The sequence below is a fragment of the Zea mays genome, chromosome 1, assembly GCF_902167145.1.
Source record: "Zea mays cultivar B73 chromosome 1, Zm-B73-REFERENCE-NAM-5.0, whole genome shotgun sequence".
NCBI classification, from domain to species: Eukaryota; Viridiplantae; Streptophyta; class Magnoliopsida; order Poales; family Poaceae; genus Zea; species Zea mays.
Window position 1 is genome coordinate 39,596,332 of NC_050096.1, and position 20,130 is coordinate 39,616,461.

General features: G+C 45.8%; 1 protein-coding gene across 1 annotated transcript; it reads left to right on the top strand.

The window, feature by feature from the left end:
* The first annotated feature begins 17,242 nt into the window (after window positions 1–17,242).
* On the top strand, window positions 17,243–19,693 carry LOC541717 (sigma-like factor2B). The gene is made up of 6 exons (NM_001111454.2): window positions 17,243–17,493; window positions 17,611–18,144; window positions 18,254–18,484; window positions 18,555–18,695; window positions 18,877–19,074; window positions 19,167–19,693. Exons 1-6 carry the CDS (start codon window positions 17,305–17,307, stop codon window positions 19,458–19,460), a joined length of 1,587 nt encoding a protein of 528 aa, NP_001104924.2. The 5' UTR covers window positions 17,243–17,304; the 3' UTR covers window positions 19,461–19,693.
* Window positions 19,694–20,130: the final 437 nt, after the last annotated feature.

The following is a 20,130-nucleotide window of genomic DNA, read 5'->3' on the forward strand; positions in this document are numbered from 1 at the left end:
TTCAAGCACTCCGTTGGGAACGACCGACCCTTCCAACCTCTACCACCTCCCCCACCTTGAGAAGGACCCGGAGAACCTCGACAGCCTCAACAATAGGAAGGGGGAGAAGGCGGAGCATTCCCACGTGTCGACGGAGAAGTCAACGTCATCTTCGGCGGACATGAGTCGCAAGAAAGTAAGAGGCAACAGAAGCTCAACGACCGTCAGATACTGGTGGCTACCACCGGTCCTCCCGCCCCGTATCGATGGTCCGAACACCCGATCACCTTCACTCGGGCGGATCAGTGGCTCAACTTCGATCATCCGTGCAAGTACCCGCTCCTCGTCGATCCGGTGATCCGAGAGAGCAGGGTAAAGAAGGTGTTAGTGGACGGGGGAAGTAGCATCAACGTCACCTTCCCTCGGACACTTCAAGGCTTGGGAGTCGCACTCAAAGAGCTCCACGAGTCAGACACTCCTTTCTTCGGCATCGTGCCGACTGAAGGAGAATATCCACTCGGACACATCTACATGTCGGTCACCTTCGGAACTCCGGAAAACTACAGAATCGAGTTCCTGAGGTTCGAGGTGGCAAGCTTCGACTATGGATACAACGCTATCATCGGCAGGCCTGGATTGGCAAAGTTCATGGCCATTCCGCATTATACGTACATGATATTGAAGATGCATGGACCACAAGGAATCATCACTATGCATGCTGACTTCCAAGGCGCCGCAGAGTGCTTCTGAGTGGTCATTCAGGTGGCCCTCACCACCAAACCATCGACGACTACTTCTGCACAGGCGAACTCAAAGCCTGAGGAGGACCTCACAGTACCTGCAAATGAAGCTCAAGCCGTGACCTCTATGCGGCCGACTGAGGAAACCAAGAGAATCAACCTCAGGTTTGCTAATGAACGCAAGACTGCCATCATCAGCTCCAGCCTAGATGACAAATAGGAAAGTGCGCTCGTCCAGTTTCTGCAAGATAACCGAGACATATTCTCATGGCAACCTGTGGATATGTCGGGAGTCCCGAGAGAGCTGGCCGAGCACAAACTGAAGGTCTATCCTCATGCGAGGCCGATCCGACAAAAGTTACGTCGTTTCATGCCCGACAAGAGAGAAGCAATCTGTGCTGAGCTAGCTCGCCTAGTCGCAGCAGGATTCATTAGAGAAGTACTGCATCCAGAGTGGTTAGCAAAGCCTGTTCTTGTACTCAAAAAGAATAAAGTGGATTGGCGCATGTGCGTTGACTATACGGATCTCAACAAACACTGCCCGAAGGATCCCTTCGGACTTCCTAGAATAGACCAGGTGGTAGACTCGACCGCCAGGTGTTCTGTGTTGTCTTTCTTGGATTGCTACTCCGGGTATCATCAGATCAGCCTCGCAAAAGAAGACGAGGAAAAACTGCATTCATCACCCCGTTTGGAGCTTTCTGCTATACCTCCATGCCGTTTGGCCTCAAAAACGCTGGAGCAACTTACCAGAGAGCCATTCAGACATGCTTAGCCGATCACTGGGAAAGCGTGTAGAAGCTTATGTGGATGACGTGGTGATCAAGATAGAAAACTTCATTGAAGATTTGCAGCTGGTCTTCAACAGTCTGCGGCGATATCGGTGGAAGCTTAATCCAGAAAAATGTGTCTTTGGAGTACCAGCAGGAAAATTGCTTAGATTCATTGTTAGCCACTGAGGAATTGAAGCTAACCCAGAAAATATCGAGGCTATCATGAGGATGGAAGCACCACGGTCATAGAAGAAAGTGCAAAGACTTACTGGATGCATGGCAGCTTTAAGCAGGTTCATAACATGGTTAGGAGAAAAAGGCCTACTGTTCTACAAGTTGCTCAAGAAGGTGGACAAGTTCCAGTGGACCTTAGAAGCTCAGGAAGCCCTTGATGCACCGAAGAAATTCCTGACAACACCGCCAGTATTAAAGCCGCCACGCCGAGCCACGCCGAGTCAACCGCCAGAAGATCTGTTGTTGTACATCTCTTGCACGACTCACGTGGTGAGCTCCGCGTTGGTAGTCGAGAGAGCAGAGGAAGGACATACATATCTAGTACAACATCCCATCTATTTCATCAGTGAAGTTCTAGGGCCCTCAAATAAGAAATATCCTCAAGTTCAAAAACTATTGTATGTAGTACTTCTAACTGCACGCAAGCTCCGTCACTACTTTGACGATCACAAAGTCATAGTAGTCACTGGATCTCCAATAGGGGAGATTCTCCACAACAAAGAAGCCATCGGAAGAATAGCCAAGTGGGCCTGCGAGCTGGGAGCTCACGACATCGAGTTTCGACCTCGCACTGCAATAAAGACTCAAGCACTAGTTGACTTCGTATCAGAGTGGACCGAGCAACAAGTGCCAGATAATTCGGAGACTGCAGAAGTATGGCGGATGTATTTCGATGGCTCGTTGAAGCTGCAGGGGGCAGGCGCAGGGATCCTCTTCATTGCACCTGGAGGTGAACAACTCAAATATGCTCTTCAGTTGTTATTCTCAGCATCCAACAATGCAGCAGAATATGAAGCTTTGATTCACGGACTGAACATTGCCATATCACTGGGCATTAAGAGATTGATGGTATACGGAGATTCACTGGTGGTCATAAGTCAGATAAATAAAGAATGGGATTTCTCGAATGACTCTATGGGCAAGTACTGTGCAGCCGTCCAAAAGCTAGAAGACAAATTTGAAGGGCTGGAATTTCATCATGTGGAGAGAGATCGCAACACGGCAGCAGACGCGTTGTCGAAACTAGGATCCAGTCGGACCCAGGTCCCACCTAGGGTTTTCGTCCAAGAAGTACCACGCCCGAGTATTTCCTTAGATCGGGCAGAAGTGTGCAATGTTCTGAGTCAGCCAGAGCTAGATTCTAATGACTGGAGAGAGCCGATCATCAGATATATAAGGAATGAAGAGGAACCAGATGACAAAACTGCAGCAGAACGCATCGTAAGGTAGTTAGCTCACTACACTCTCATTGGGGAGGCACTGTACAGAAGGGGCGCAATAGGAGTCCTCATGAAGTGCATTCTTTCGACTACTGGGAAGCAACTGCTAGATGAGATCCACGCTGGACAGTGCGAGATACACGCAGCATCCAGGACTCTGGTTGGGAAGGTCTTCAGGTCTGGTTTCTACTGGCCAACAGCAAAGAGTGATGCAGCCGAGTTAGTCCAGAGGTGTGAAGCTTGCCAATACTTATCAAAACAACAACATTTACCAGCGCAGCAACTGCAGACCATACCCGTAACATGGCCATTTGCGTGCTGGGGACTGGACATGATTGGACCCTTCAAGAAAGCTCAGGGAGGATACACTCACGTGCTGGTTGCCATTGACAAATTCACTAAATGGATAGAGTACAAACCCATCGCTTCTTTGACTTCAGCTAAGGCAGTGGAATTCATACAAGATATAATATTCAGGTTCAGAATACCGAATAGCATTATAACTGACTTGGGATCCAATTTCACTAGCTCAGAATTCTTTGATTTCTGCAAACAAAGAAGCATCCAAATCAAATATGCGTCAGTAGCACACCCAAGAGCCAACGGTCAGGTAGAAAGGCCTAATGGAATGATATTGGAAGCACTCAGGAAGAAAGTCTTCAACAAGAATGAAAAGTTCGTAGGAAAGTGGATCAGAGAGCTGTCGTATGTGGTTTGGAGCCTAAGAACTCAACCTAGCCGAGCTTTGCATGGAAACACTCCCTTCTTCATGGTCTATGGTTCGGAGGAAGTGCTACCTGCCGATCTCAGGTTTGGGGCACCAAGGCTGATCTTCGAAAACATAGCTGAGGCAGAAACTACTAGACTGGAGGATATTGATATATTGGAAGAAGAACGATTGAATACAGTAATTTAGTCAGCTAGGTACCAGCAAACCCTGAGGCGTTATCATGATAAGGCCATACGACATCGATCCTTCGCAGTGGGAGATTTGGTCCTTCGCCGAATTCTAACGGGGGAAGGACGGCACAAATTATCGCCACTATGGGAAGGGCCATTCATGGTAGCAGAGGTCACTCGGCCAGGATCATATCGACTTACTCAAATGGATGGCACGGAAATAGGGAATTCATGGAATATAGAGCATCTCAGGAAGTTTTACCCCTAGCTAGATTTCAAAAGCTATCGGGGCAGCATTGTATTCTGTAATCGGAAAATACATCATCAATAAAAAGACTTCATTCTCAAAGGCACTCGAACTATTTATTATCAATCTGCATGCCTACTTAACTTAGGGTGACCACTATACCCTACTAACGGAGCAATCGGCTTAAGTCGGCAGTGACTTAAGACGGTGCAACATGCTCACACTTACTTAACTTAGGGTGACCACTATACCCTACTAACGGAGCAATCGGCTTAAGTCGGCAGTGGCTTAAGACGGTGCAACATGCTCACGCTTACTTAACTTAGGGTGACCACTATACCCTACTAATGGAGCAATCTGCTTAAGTCGGCAGTGACTTAAGACAGTGCAACATGCTCACACTTACTTAACTTAGGGTGACCACTATACCCAACCAACAGAGCAATCGGCTTAAGTCGGCAATGACTTAAGGCGTTGCAACATGCTCACGTCTACTCGACCTAGTATAAACATGCTTACGATCACTCATCTTAGGGTGATCTCTATGCCTCACAAAATAAGGAGAAGTTTCAAAACCAGCACACTACATTTACTTCTGCAATCGTAACAACTGTTGAATTCAAACAACAGAAAAACAAAAATAGCATCCAGTACCAAGAACATGTTCTAATAGAGTATTCGGGCACATTGATCACATGTACATATAGTTCATGAATGTATTCAGTATCTCTACTTGGCAATGTTTTTCTCAGGAGCAACCGATGAAGAAGGGCGACTCGAGGAGTCAGGAGCAGCTTCGACATCGGCAACTATATCATTAGGAACAACCACGCCCGACCTTCTCATCAAGATCCGCCCCGCGCGAATGGCTTTATCCATAGCCTTGTCTCGCTGAGCCTTCAGAATGGTGGAATTGTCTTCGGCAACCTTGGTAGCCAGTCAGCTTCTAGCTCCTGGACGACTGATCTCTTGGAGGCGCACAGATCCTTGATGACAGAGTCTTTGCTCGACACCAACTGCCTAAGACGAAGGACCTCATCTTGGGATACTTGCAGCTCGCGACGGTGATGATCCAAATCTGCCATGGTAAAATGATGGCTCCTCTCCAAGATAGTCAGAGAATTGCTGGCGTCACGATACAACCTATCAAGGTTATCGCGGGAAGTCGCAAGTACACGTTTTTCCTCCTACAGACAAGAATCAACTCTCAAGCATCCAGTAAGCAGTAAAAACACAGCAGAGAAAGTCAAGTAAGCTTACCTCGTTAACCGCCCTTTCAGAGTCAAGCTGAGCACTAAGAGAGGAATTCAATGAGTTGGCATCATCTAAGGAAGCAGAAACCCGAGCCAGGGCGATCTGACCTTGAGAATACATCTCCTCGAGTTCAGAGTACCGCCGGGTCATATCTAACAAAAAACAGTTGAAGAAGGACACTCAGTTAAAAATAGACTAATCAAGTAGCCAAGGAAGAAACAAAGACACTAACCAGCATTTGTCATTTTCAAATCAGATATCTGCTTCTGAAGCAGCATCGAATTCCATTGCATCAGAGACAGAGCTCCTTCTGGGACAGAGGCACCTTGTGATCTCAATTGACCAGCCATCCCGTCTACCAAAGCCTGATATTGAAAACAAATGAGTACAAAGACAGTAATTTGCCTGGAGTATAGCTAGAACAGGAAAAGCCAAATTACCTGAAGATTGGAGAAGAACGAAGGAAATCCCAAATCACGAGAAGCCAGGTGGTGGCTCGGCGAAGGAATATCAACCGGGGCAATCTGAAGAACATCACCAGGGATCAATTCAACACCGCTAGCAGGCATCAGAACTCTAGCATCCGGTGCGCCGATCTCTAAGGCGACTCCCTCATTTGAAGCATGCACTGTTACTATACCATCAGAATGTGGAGGAGAAGACCCGACGTGGACATCCATGGAGGTATGAGAAGGGGAGCCCGCTCGGACACCCTCGGGGGCTGGGTTACAGCCCGCACTACCCATAGGAGTCGGATCATCACCGGCAACACCCTCGGAGGCTGGGTAACCGTTGGCACCATCCTTGAGGATTGGGTTCTCTGCAATAGCCACCTCTAAGGCTGAAGGACTCTCAGTCACCTCCATGGGAATTGAACAACCTTGACCAGCCTCTTGGCTCCGAAGACCGCCTTCCAAGGTCGACGAGGCATGAGACACTGCCCGGGATACCTCTAATCCCACATCTGGAATATCAGAGCAAATGTCCATCATATCACCATCAGTAGGCTCGGACAGCAAATCTTCAGGAACAACATCCTCGAGAGCCTGATCAAAATTGGCTATGGATAAATCTTGTAGACCAACTAGAGCAGACGGAGCTGGAGAAGGAATATCGCTACTCCCCCCACTGACTCTGTAACACCGACTGTTCTTCTGAACTAATGGGACTTCTTCTTCGTCCTCGTCAACAATACGGACAATAAACAGCATAGGGTCACACCCATTGGGTTCAGCTCTGGTAGGGTCACACCATTGGGTTCAGTTCTGATAGGGTCACACCCATTGGGTTCAGTTCTGGCAGGGTCACACCCATTGGGTACAGCATCAGCAGGGTCACACCCATTGGGATCAGCTCCAGTAAAGAGTTCCACCGGTACTTCTTCAGCAGCAGGAGCAGAAGGGCCAGCATCCTGATCCAAGCACGACACTCGCCGAAGCCGTCTCTTTTTCTTTTTCTTCTCCTCGGTAGGTGCAGTTGGATGACTGACCTAGCGGAGACGTTTCGGGCGAGTACCCTCAAGCCTTCGAGTATCCAAGGTTTTTTCAGGCTCTGGGATAGTTGCAATAGCCATTGTTTCAGCAGGGACCGAGTCAGAAGAATCCCCAGCCAACATGTCCAGCATAGCACTTATCTCTGCATCACCCGGACTCATAGGCATCTCAAAGTGAACTTGCCTCTCATCATTGGGAAGATCACCAAGTGAAGCAACCAGAACCTCAACTTCTTCGAGAGAGGGTCGCACTCTAAGACCCAAACCATTGTCACTAGTAGGAGGATTGGACACAAAATCAAAAAAGGACTTGGAAGGTGGCAGATTTCAGGCAGAATATGCAACAGGAGCACCAATATTTGATACTTTGCCTCTAAGGATCATTTCCAGTCGGCTCACCAAATCCACAGCAGGAATCCTCTTGTTGGTAACCCGGGTTGAGTCGGTGACACCACTATACAAATAAGGTGGGTATGCTCTGTCCTTCAGTGGCTGAATATTCTTAAAAACAAAGTTTACAACCACAGCTTCAACGATTAGACCTCTCTCCTTCAACAAACAAATTTCAGCAAGCAGAACCTTGGCTTCTGTTATCTCCAAGTCTGTGGGAGACTCAATCCAACTTGGGGCGCGAACATCCGGTTGTCTCCCTGACCGAGGGGGGAGGGACTTGCCATGGTTTTCCACAATGAACCACTCTAAACGCCATCCTTTAATGCTATCCTTAAGTGGGATGTCAAGGTATTCCGTTTTCCTCCCATGGCGCATCTCCAGGCTCGCACCACCCACGAGCTGGTGCTGCCCCCCAGCCATCCCAGGACGACAATGATACAAGTACTTCCACAACCCGAAGTGAGGAAGAATTCCAAGGTAGGCTTCACATAGATGAACAAAGACAGAAATTTGCAGAATATAATTGGGATTCAGGTGAGTCAGATTCAAATTGTAAAAGTCAAGGAGACCACGAAAGAAGGGAGAAATGGGAAGAGCAAGGCCACGGATAAGAAAAGGGATGTAAACAACGGACTCGTGGGTATCCTCTGTCGGGACAGTAACCCCACGACAAATCCGCCAAGAGCAAAGCTCCTTCGGAGGAAGAACTCTGATAGAGACAAGGTGGAGAAGATCCGACTCAGAAACAATAGACATATGATTACCTGCGAAAGGCAATTGGCTATTGAGATCGATAGGAGGAATGACCGCAGCAGCAGAATTCTGATTCTTCCGCTTGGGCGCCATCGTAATCTCATCGACGGACTGAGCGGAAGCGAAATCAAAGGGAAACAGAGGAGGTTCGGAGGCAAAAAGTGAGGCTAGGGCTTAGAATGCAGAGGCGTGCGACGACGTGATACAAATGGGGTTTTCCCGGGTCAGACACCGTTTCTAAAAAGTGCTTAGTCATCACTCGGTCGTTATTTCTAAAATGCCGATCTGGCCTGATACGACTCGGTGGTTACTTCTAAAATGCTGACGTCGCTAGTTATCACTCGGTCGTTATTTCTAAAACACCGACGTGGCTCAAAATGACTCGGCTGTTACCTCTAAAACGCTGACGTCGCCAAGCACCACTCGGCTGTTACTTCTATAACGCCGACGCGGCTCAGCAGGACTCAGATGTTACAATCTAAAACACTGACATCGCCAAGAACCATTCAGCTGTTACCTTTGAAGACACCGGCAATAACTCAGCCGTTCTTTCTCTACGTAAATGCAGGCAGAATTAAAATGCGACACAGCAATTACAAGTCGTTACTCGAGCGTTATCTCTAAGAACAACGACTGCGTTGGGCACAAATACAAACTGTCGATCGACTATAAAGGAACGATGGAAAGGCAAGAGATGTGCACAGAACAAGCCAAAGTTTTTTTCATTATATAAACGGGGAAGTTCTTCCACAAACTTAAAGACCGACTCATTATGAGCCGGTCTTCTTCCCACTTTTCGATACATTACATTACTACATTACATTACTACATTACATTACACTACGCTATACTACTAACTACTACTACATTATTCCACTAATACTACTTCTACTACTATTTATCTATACTAATATCTAAGCCAGTGGCGCTTTGCCATTGGCCTTGCTGCTGCCGCTGCCGCCCTTGCCGTCGCCCCTGCCACCGTCGCCGTCACCATCACCGCGCCTCCATCGTCGTCGTCGCTGTCACCGCCGCTCCCCTCCTCGGATGAATCAGAGGAGTTCTCCTCATCCGAGGAGACCTCTGACTCATCTGAGCCCTCGAACCCGGAGCGCTCGACGGCCCGGATATATGTCCACACCTTAGCGGCGATCCCCTGGGAATCGTCCGAGTCATCGGACGATGCTGGGGGAGAGGTGTAGACTGGCGACCCCTCGGACTCGGAGGAAAACTCCTCCTCCGAGTACTCGGAATCGCCGAAGTCCTCCGAGGGAGGGGTTGGCTCGCGTTTCCGCTTGTCGCCGGAATGGTGCGACAAACTTCTGCCTTTCTTGCTCTTGCCCATGGTGGAGTAGAAGAGAAGAGAAAAGAAGAGAGTAAGCAACAAGCGGCAGAGAGATGTGTGAAGACGCCAGTGAAGCAAGCGCTCTATTTATAGAGGAAGAAGGCAACCGCTCATCTCCTACCACGGTCACTGAACAGTCGCAAATATTCAATAAGCAATTCAAATCGTCTGGAAACAAGTCAGACGGCTAACACCATTTCACGTAACACGACACCCATTGGGACTCAAGTCAACTGCTTGGACGGATTACACCCGCGGTCACGTCAAGTTACTACTCAGGGGCAGTTCGCTTAACGCTCAGCGCACCAAGTCGTCCCTTGCTTACACCCATTGGGTGGGGACATCCAGGAATTTTCAATAGATTTTCCCAAGCAGTCACATCCATACAGTATACGCAATGAATGTATCAAGACAGAAGGAAGATATCGATGGAGATCGGAGGAAAGCCAAAAATAGCTGATGAAGTACAAGTCTAATCAACAAAAGCATTGAAGCACGAAGCGAAATGAAGACCAGCCAAGGGCCATCTACCGAATGTCCAATCTGTCGCAGATCAAATAAATTTCAAACCTAATAAGACATGGGTAGACCGCGTTGTTGATCTCAAAGGCAAAACCGTATGCTGATCTCTAAAGCATAAAGCTGATGATATAATGTTGAATTATAAGGCATTCAGCGAGGATAAAAGGATGATTTCTAAAAGCATGAGATGAAGACCTTTGAGTTGATTATTTTTAGTAATCCACTCAAAGCTCGCGGGCTACACCACCCAATGAATCATTAACCCCAAAAGACAGAATGCTGATCTCTAAAGCATGAACTAACGATAAAATGCTGATTTCTAAAGCATGAGATGAAGATAAGACAATGTTGATTTCTAAAGCATGAGATGAAGATGAAAATGATTTCTGAAAAGCTTGAGATGAAGACCTTCGAGCAGATTATTTTCAGTAATCCACTCGAAGCTCAGGGGCTACACCCATTGGGTGCACCTTCGGTGCACCCAATGAATCCTGAACCCCAGAGAGCAGAATGTTGATCTCCAAGGCATAAGCCCGAGACAAAGCACCAATTTCTGAAGAATAAAGTGAAGACCGATGAATAAAGACAGTAGAGGATAATAGAAGATCGTTTTTACCAAGTTACTCAGAGTTCAGAAGCAACAACTCGATAGGCCCGTTTTCAAGGTATTCCTTATCAAAATCAAAAACAACAAGCTGGACCTAGAATCTTTGGGCCGATTACTTCAAAATCAACTCAAAGATTGGGGGCTTGTGGGGGACAGATATCCCCCGGGTCCACTAGAAGGCTAGAAGACCTCGCGAAAGGCTTTGGGCCCGATGTTTCGCAAGGCCATCCCTTCATGGGTCTCGGGAGGAACGTCTGGCGAAGTGGATCAACACAAGATCGGACCAACTCGAGCCCAGACGGCCCAACGGATTTGAGTGACATCCACAGCAGTAACCCGACTCTCCCGCGCTGCGTCCTCAGGCGTCGAAACTGAATGGCGATAAGTCGGCAGAATCATAGAAAGATAGGCTCAGTCGGTTCACTATTACTTAGGCATACGTTGTTATCATATCTGCATGTAATGCCCCATGGTCAAGTATATAAGTCCTAGGGGCATCCCCTCAAAAACATCTCACTCCTTAGCCATCTACTCAGCTCTCTATCATCTCTCGTACTAGAGAACTCCCTTGTAACCCACCACACAAAAGATCCACACCAGGACGTAGGGTGTTACGCATCTCAAAGCGGCCCGAACCTATACAAGATTGTCTACTGTCTCTCGTGCATCTGGCACGAACCATCGAGCTACAGTCAGTAACACCATCCTACTCCAAAAAGCACCTCGAGGGGCAACCCTAGATGTGCGGTCGGACCCAAAACACCGACACTTAGTCAATTGTTTTAGATACTAATCATACTTGTCTAAGTGTTAGGGACTATATGAAGTCGAGCCAAAAAGAGCAAAGAAAAGATGGCACGAAAAAGAAACATCCGGGCTGTTGTTCTGACTATCACCGGACGGTCCAGCCGAACGGGCCACTCTCGGGAAAAAGCAGACTTTCTCGACTATAATTTATCGGACAGTCCGTGTGGAGCGCCGGACAGTCAGGCGTGTTAGCCGACCAACAGTTACTTGACACGTCAGTAGGACCCAACGGTCAGGAAGTGCACCGGATGGTCCGGTGCCCTTCAGAGCAGAAAGCAACCAATCAGAGATTCGTGACCGTTGTACTGTGCGGTGTCCGGTGTGACCGGACAGTCCGGTGCAGCCGCGGACAGAAGACAATCAGGGCCTTTCAAATGGAGCTCCAACGGCTCCTAGGTCCCTTGGGGCTATAAAAGGACCCCCTAGACGCCATGGAGCAGTACCTAAGCACTCTTTGAACACACTACAATTTTGAGTCCTTGCGACCACACTATTGTTTTTGCTATACATAGATTTGAGTGCATTCTTAAGCTGTAACTCTGTCGTTGTGTTTCGTGCACTCTCTCGTTTCACTTGTGTGCGCGTTGTTGGTGCGTTGTGCTTGTGTGTGCGTTTCTACTCCCATCGTTACTCCGGTTTTATTTGTAATCAATTGTGTAAGCCGTGAGAGACTCCAATATATGGAGATTCCTCACAACGAGATTTTGCTATAAGGAAGATATCTGTGACACTCAAGTTTAGTCTTTGGATCACTTGAGAGGGATTGAGTGCAACCCTTGACCAAAGGAGGCCACCATAATGTGGAGTAGGCTGTCACACCCGTTTCCCAAGGGCAGAGCCGGGTGCATAGCATATGTGTGCCAGGATCTATTTCCACACATATGTTGACGTCACAAGTGTAATATATCAAAAGAACAATGCATAAAAGCGTAAATAACGATTTTATTAACATATTACACTTCGAACATACATAATGTCTTAACCTTTATTCATCAAAGTACAGCGAAACAAGGACATCCATCCACAGGAAGATGACCGGGGGTATCACTAGACTAGCATCCATGGAGTTCAGCATCATATCTTCATCTGCAACTTCTGATCAAAATTTAAGCAAGGGTGAGCTCACTTATGGTCGGGGCTCAGCAAGTGGGGGAAAAACTAATGCAGATATAACAAGGTGAGGCTGAGGTTGAGCAGTAAGCATTTTAGTTGGTCAACATTTTATTACCAACACCTGATTACTAATAAATGTGAATCCCAAGTATTCCCATTAAACAAAGGTATAAGAGTATATCAAAAACATTTAAGTGAAATCACTTAAGCAAACCATTGGTAGATCATCGGATCTCGATTTATTTCCATCTTCAAGTTCAATTATCATGTGAGGAGTCCAGGCCGCTCATAACCGTGAGCACGGCTGATATATCAGTTTTACACTCTGCAGAGGTGGCGCATCTTTACCCATGAGTCGCGATTCCCTTCTAGCCCGGGTTAGCTAGACCCGTATTCACTTCCGAGGTGAATGGCCAGGGTCTCACTACGAGGCTTCTCCCTAGAGTCCTCATTACGCAAATGCTGGAAATGGTCAAACTGCATAAGGCACACCTACCGGAACCAACTTATAGTCCGGACCACAGGGTAAAGCTTTGGGAACTATGCTCGTATCCAATCTGCCTGAGCCGGTACTACAAGCGCTTGCCAGATGCCCCCGTTCCGGTCGGCCACGACCAACACCCAACATAAGACTTCCCTAGTTATTTAGCCAAGACCAGAGCCATGATAGTCCTCATGGTAGCACTGTTTTCCCGGGTGGTCACTCCATGTTCCAATTAATATGCAATAATCTTGTTTAGCCATCGGGTTAACAACAATAATGTAAACTTACAATTTGGAACATTAATATCATAAACAGGAGTGACTGCATAAATTTAAAGTTGTAGCAATAGCATAGCTACTAAGGTAAAGTATAATTCCCAGGTTTGATCAAGGAATAAGGTTGGAAAGGTTATCTAAATAGGTAACCCGTCAAATTATGCATATATTCATCGAAGAATAAACTTTATTAAATGTATTGTTTGGGATCAAACAGAGTATGCAGAGGGAGAAGTCCACTTGCCTTGCTTATTGAAAACTTGAGGTTCTTCCACGGGTAGGAATAGATCTTGATCCTTAACTACTAGATCAACCACTGAATATCACACAAACAAACAAGAAGAACAAACACCACTCAATAACATACAACATTCACCATACGTAAAGCTAAAAGAGAGCCTAACGAAAAGAGCGTTCGCTTTTCAAAAACGTCGTAGGTAATGGTTATAATAAGAGAGTATTCTTTTCAAAAATGTGTGATCTATACTTTATAATACAAGACACGATCTTTAAAATATCTTAATTTAAATATACAAATATTAGATTCACCAAATTAATCCTTTATAAAACGTCATATGTGATATGTCTAAGATTGAAGGTTTATAAGATGATAAAACACGTAATAACAATATTAAACCTTTTTTTACTTTTTAGAGAAGATATATGTTATATATCTAAGGTTAATGAGTTATAAAACACATTATTAAACATTACTTTTATAACAAGCTCATAAATAGCTTAAACAACTTTTTATGTGAAAAGATCATAGTTATATTATTAATCACCTATTTAAGACGAGTTAGGTTACGGGCCTTAAGTGGATTTTCATGCAAAAGATAATGAACGCATAACTATCATTTAATTTCATTAAAAAGCACATAGCCTATATTATTATACTTGAAGTCAATATATATAAAGTAACATTTTAATTTATAAAAAACTTAAACTCTTATTACTTTATTTTATCCTTTAGGAAAAGCTTAGTGATTCATATATAATATGCACTAAATTCTATGAAATCATTAATCATGTCATAAACCTAGTTAAGAACAAATTAACTATAGGTTTGATTAATAAATTATGATAAAGGATAATTAATCAAATGATCTAGATAATTAAAATGAATACTATAATTATTGGTATATTATTAACTATCATTTTAGTTATGATGGTGTGAGCACTTAATTAAGCCATTATATCATTATTAGAAAAATTATATGACATATTATTATTGTAAAGCATATAATTATGGATACTTAAATATGAGACTAAATGAGTTTTATGTGAAGGGATAATAAATGATTATCATTATGTTTTTATTAAAAAAAATATATATGGTCTACATATTCTTTTAAATTTCTATTTAAGAAGGCTATACTTACGCATCTATAATAAACATTGTTAAGTTATAAAAACATGATATCTATTAAAAATACCATTTTAATATTTCTTGTATGACAACAGAAATTTAGAATTAAATTATGAAAAATACATGAGCTGTTGGAATCATTAATTAAAAAAATGCTTTATTATATAATTATGAAACTAACAAAATCATTTCTAATTTATTTAGGTTCCAATATACATGTTATTAATAAAAACTGTAACAAGGATCAAAACATAATTAAAGGTAGATTAGGTGGGGTAGCTAATAAATTTATATTTTTGTGCACGGATAACACTATGAATAACTATCTCTTATTTGTCGTTAAAATATGAAATCTTTACTTTAATTTCTTATTTAGAAAAACTACGCATAGACCAATTATAACAATCACTAATCAAATTTAAATTACAAACACACGTAGATTCTTGCAGATTGATTTCATGTTTTAGCACAATTTATGAAATTTACAAAACAGTGTTTATTTGAGTATCAAATAAATATTTTAAAATAGAAAAACTGTCGCAAGGTCTATACGCGATTAAACATATACTTAAAGTGATAGCTTGTGATTTTCTTTTTTTACCTTCTTATAGGTTCGGCTCGAGCAAAGCAGACTGGTTGTAGGCTTCAGTCAAAACTTCGACAAAGGCGAGGTCGCTGCATGAGAGATGGACGGCGAAATATCGGCGTGGAGCTCCATGTGAGCAGCAAGGGGAAGAAGGAAGCTTTGGGCCGTGTTGCAGAGTAGAGAAGGTCGCCGGCGAGGATGCGACGCAGCGCAACAGTAGAGCAGAGCACGCTGCAGAGACGACGACGCGATGGCGTCGAACCACCGGTAAGTGTGAGCACCACGTGAGGCACCGGTGGCGAGGACAACAACGCGGACGGTGGTGTGGCAGCAGGCAGCGAAGGCGCGTTGCGACTTGCGAGCAGACTAGACGGCGCAGCAGCAAACAAGTGCCAGAGGAGAGAAGAGCGAGTGAGCAGGGCGAGGGAGAAGGGCTCAGCGTGTCGGCTTTAAGGCCGTGGGAGGTGAGGAAATAAAGCAGCGGAATTGATTGACATTGGTGCGCTACGAAATGCCAGAGAAACGTACTGCTATTATTGGTGACGACTGTTATGGCGGAGGATACGAAATAGTCGCGACAGTTACTGGTGGCGCGTGAGAGAGAGGAGGAATGAAGGCAGGAAACTTGTCTCTACGCGGTCGCGAGGTGTTTTATAGGCTCAGAGGGCAAACAGCACCGGGGAAGGGGAGATGAAGGGCATCGAACTCCATTAATGGTCGGAACCACCATCAATGGCGTGGTCTGTGGGGAGGAGTGAAAAATGACAGATAAGTGGGGGAAGGTGAAGGGGGAGAGGCGAGCTGGGGTTGCAGTGATGTTCCACGGGCACGGGGCAGCTCGACGCGGAGGAGGGCCGGCGGCGGTCAGCAATTCCACGATGTTTCCCACGGGAAGAAGAAAGTGAGATGAAAAGGTGAGAGAGAAAATGACGTGTGGGACCCATATGCAAGGGAGAGTAGGAGATGTGGGGAAAGGGGACGTGTGGGCTTCAAAGGCTGAGCCAAAAAGGCTAGGCAATCGTCGGCCATTTTCCTTTTGTTTTATTTTTTGATTTTTTTTAATTAAGACGGTATACACATATAACTATATATTTAAATATTAAAAATATTATAATAAATTCACACATAATTTGTTTTACAAATAAAGTACCTAAGTTAAAAATACATAATTTTAAGGCAAATTCCATTAAATAAAATGTGCTTCACCAAAATCAATAAAAGTGATATTCTTGCAAATACAAAATGATTAACCATATTAAAATACATGTTTTCCTAAATATATCTATCTTTAACAATTCAACATTATTTTATAAAATGAGATTTTTCTCACAAAACTATATCCAAAAATTGGATTTGTAAATCAAATCAAACAAAATATATGCCTCGATATGAATGCATCAAACACTTGGTAATATTTTATTTATTCAAACTTGTTTAATTTATTTCTATCACCAATTTTATTAATTGAAAACATAAGTATTTCTCTTATATATTGGTAGTTAATAATTCAAACTAAGTTGTTTTCATTTGATGGATTTAGGGTGTTACATAGGCATTGGCCGAACCACAGTAAAAATTGTTGTATTACTTGTCCATTTACTTTTTGCGATTACTGTCTTTTTTAAGTTCTTTGCTTTCTTACAATATTGCTTCTAAGTTTAATACTTATCTTAAAGGAGCAATCAAAAGAAGAGTTCTCGCTCCATCTGTCGTCTCATCCTAACTTGGTTCTGACTAACACTTATTACAAACTAAATTTGTGTTGTTTACAGTTAATTTTTGCAGAATCATCTATTCGCCAATAGTATTGGCGCTGACCGCGTGGCCATCTCATCGGTACAGACGACATCTAGTCTCCAGTGCAATTGACGCTAGATGTGTGATGACATCGACCTTTGAAACACGAAAGAACATATTTGTGAATAAAAACCCAAAAAAACCAAATTGCAGAGAGAGAGACGGAGGAAGGATCAAACACCACCCCCTCCGTGGCCGCTTCCTATTCCGCGCGATCTCATCCCACCCTCTCTTATCCACTTCCTCCTCCCGCCCGCGACGCCCGCCTCTCTCCGCGCCCATGCTCGTCCACGCGTTCACTTCCACCGCCACGCCGCAAAGAAGAGAGCTAACTCCTGAGCTAGGAATGCTCGTTTGGCCGCGACCCCTGCGACGCGCATTTGTTGAGAGGCGGCCTACTACGAACTACCGTCGATGGCGTTCCTCGCGCCTCCGCAGTTCAAGTGGCCCCTTTCCACCCGTGCGGCGGCGGTGTTCAGGGAGCCCACCGGCGGCGCAGGCTCCCGCCCCAGTCGGATAAACTGTTCTTTCTCCTCCACGGCAGTCGTCGATGCAGAGTGCTTATCCGTCGGGCCGCCGCCTTCTCCTCACCGAACGCTTCCGGTAACGTCTGTCTCCACCCCATCCGCCTCAGCTCTGTGGCTGCAAATCTCAGTACGGGTTGGAGAGGACCGGCAAATTTTTGTAAACTGTTCGTCTCCCTTCGATTGCCTCAACCAGGGCTGTTTCGGTGAGGCACTTCTTAACAAGGAGGCAGTGGTGGCGGCCGCGGCCGCGGAAGCCGTCGCTCTGGCTCGCGCAGCGGCCGAGGTCGCCGGAGAAGTCGCCCGGATGGCGCAGAATGATCACCCGGCTGCCTTACCGCCGCGCGATGACACGGTGGATAGCTTCCTGTCAAGAGAGGTCCTCCGCTCCGAGGTGGGGCTGGATGCCAGGCGCGCCGGGCTCGTCGAAATGCTGGAGGGCGAAGAGCACAGCAGCATTTTCAGCGACGAATCCGAGGATGACGATGATGGCGGGCATAGCATAGCCGTAACGGTGAAGTCGGCGCGGCGGTCCGAGAGAAGGGCTCGGAGAGTGAGGGCAGCGATGAAGACGGCCAAGTGTTCCAGCAGCATGAAGCCCGTTGGAGCGTCCTCCACAAGGAGGAAACGGTTGAAGGGTTGCCTGACTCCTCTCGGGTGCTTGTACAAGATGACCGGCCCGAGGCTTCTGACGGCGGAACAAGAAGTCGAATTCTCAGAAGGCATTCAGGTAAATTAAGCTTAATTACTTGTGATCTCTTAACACGCGAGAGCTTAAAAGCTACCATCACGTACGTAAGAGCTTAAACACGCATGGCACGCACGATGAACGTACGCAGGACCTTCTGAAACTGGAAGCCATCCAAAAGGAGGTTGCGCAGTATAATGCTGGTGAACCAACGTTTTCCCAGTGGGCGGCAGCAGCCGGGACCGATGAGAACACTCTGCGGAGACGCCTGAATCATGGAGTCTACTGCAAGAACAGGATGGTGAAATCTAACGTGCGGCTTGTAATCTCGATTGCAAAAGAACACGAAGGCCCCGGGATGGAGTTCTCTGATCTTATTCAGGTGCCGTACATGCGCTCTTCCTGAAACAAGATCGTTGCACATTCTCATTTCGTTGTGTTTCATGTGGCAGGATGGAATGCAAGGCCTGATAAGAGGCGCGGAAAAGTTCGACGCTTCCAAGGGTTTTAGATTCTCCACTTACTCTCACTGGTGGATTAAACAAGCAATACGCAAGTCCGTTTTAGAACAAACCCAGATAATCCGCCTGCCGGTATGTCCTTGTCCTCTTCCTTCATGCATGTACTTTCACCGTTTGGATTTCCTGATACTGCTGCTGTCGCCTACATATGGGAGCTAATTCTGCATTCTTTTACCTGGCATTACGAACGTGAGCTCAATTTTGATTCTGTAGTAATACTGTACCCAGAGCATTTGTTTCGCTTGTTATGTAGGCACACATGGCTGAAGCGAGTTCCCGAGTGAAGGAATGCTGCCGGCGACTCGGCCGTGAGCTGAAACGGCTCCCCAGCAACGAAGAGATCGCGGTGGACACTGGCATGACGATCCGGCGGGTGGAGGCGGCCATGAGCCTCCCGAAATACAGCGTGTCCTTCACGAGCAAGGTCGGGTGCACGGACGTCACGTACCAGGTTTGTTCATCCTTCATGTAGGGAGACGCTACATGACACTAAGAGTGACGCCTGAATCTGACGGCCTCCGCTTCGCTTCGTCGATCCGGCAGGAGATCATGCCGGACACGAGCGCCGAGACGGCGGAGGAGACGCTGCACCGGTGGCTGATGAAGAAGGACGTGAACACGGCGCTGGACAGCCTGAGCCCGCGCGAGAAGCAGGTGATGCGGTACCGGTTCGGCATCGAGGGCGGGCGGGCCAGGACCCTGCACGACATCGGGCAGCTCATGGGGGTCAGCCGGGAGCGGATCCGGCAGATCGAGCTGGGCGCGTTCCGGAAGCTGCGGAGCAAGAACAGGTTGCAGTCGCTGCAGCACTACCTGCGGCCGGCGGAGAGCTGGTAGCCATGTCAGGTGCTGCGCTACGACTACGATACGACTTCGACGAGACCATAACCCGCATCGTTGCACATGGCTTTCCATGATGTATGTATGTACGCCGTTCCTATTTACAGGATTTAAAGTATACGCGTTCGATCCATTTTCTTGTCTATGTTATATAGCACTATGTGTATAAAGAAGACGAAACAACATTTTTTTAACGCAAAAAAAACAAGAATTATGGAGATAGACTATAATTTATGAATGTTAGATTTAATTATGGAGGCAGACTATATTTTAATAAATAAATTCTAGGTCCACATTAGATTATCTCCGGCAGCATTCATATCATACTATCTATTTCACTTCTTATTTTAAATTTCACTATGTAAACAGTGCATCTACATCGTAAAAACAATGTTTTACACGTCTGTTTGCTCGTTATTGCTGGAGATGACCTTAAGGCCCATTTGTATGGCTCCTACATCAATAGCTCCAACTCTAGCTTTGCTTTTTTTTTTTGGAAAAACTATTATCTCTTCTTATTTTTAGAAAGAGCATTTGAAGAAGCGCTCTATTTAATTGGAAACACAGCTCCTCCTATTTTCAGTAGGGATGAGAGGACTGGAGAGAACCGGAGAAGCCTCTTTTTTGGGCTCCTGGCTTCGCTTGGTGTCTGGGGCAACTCCTCCCT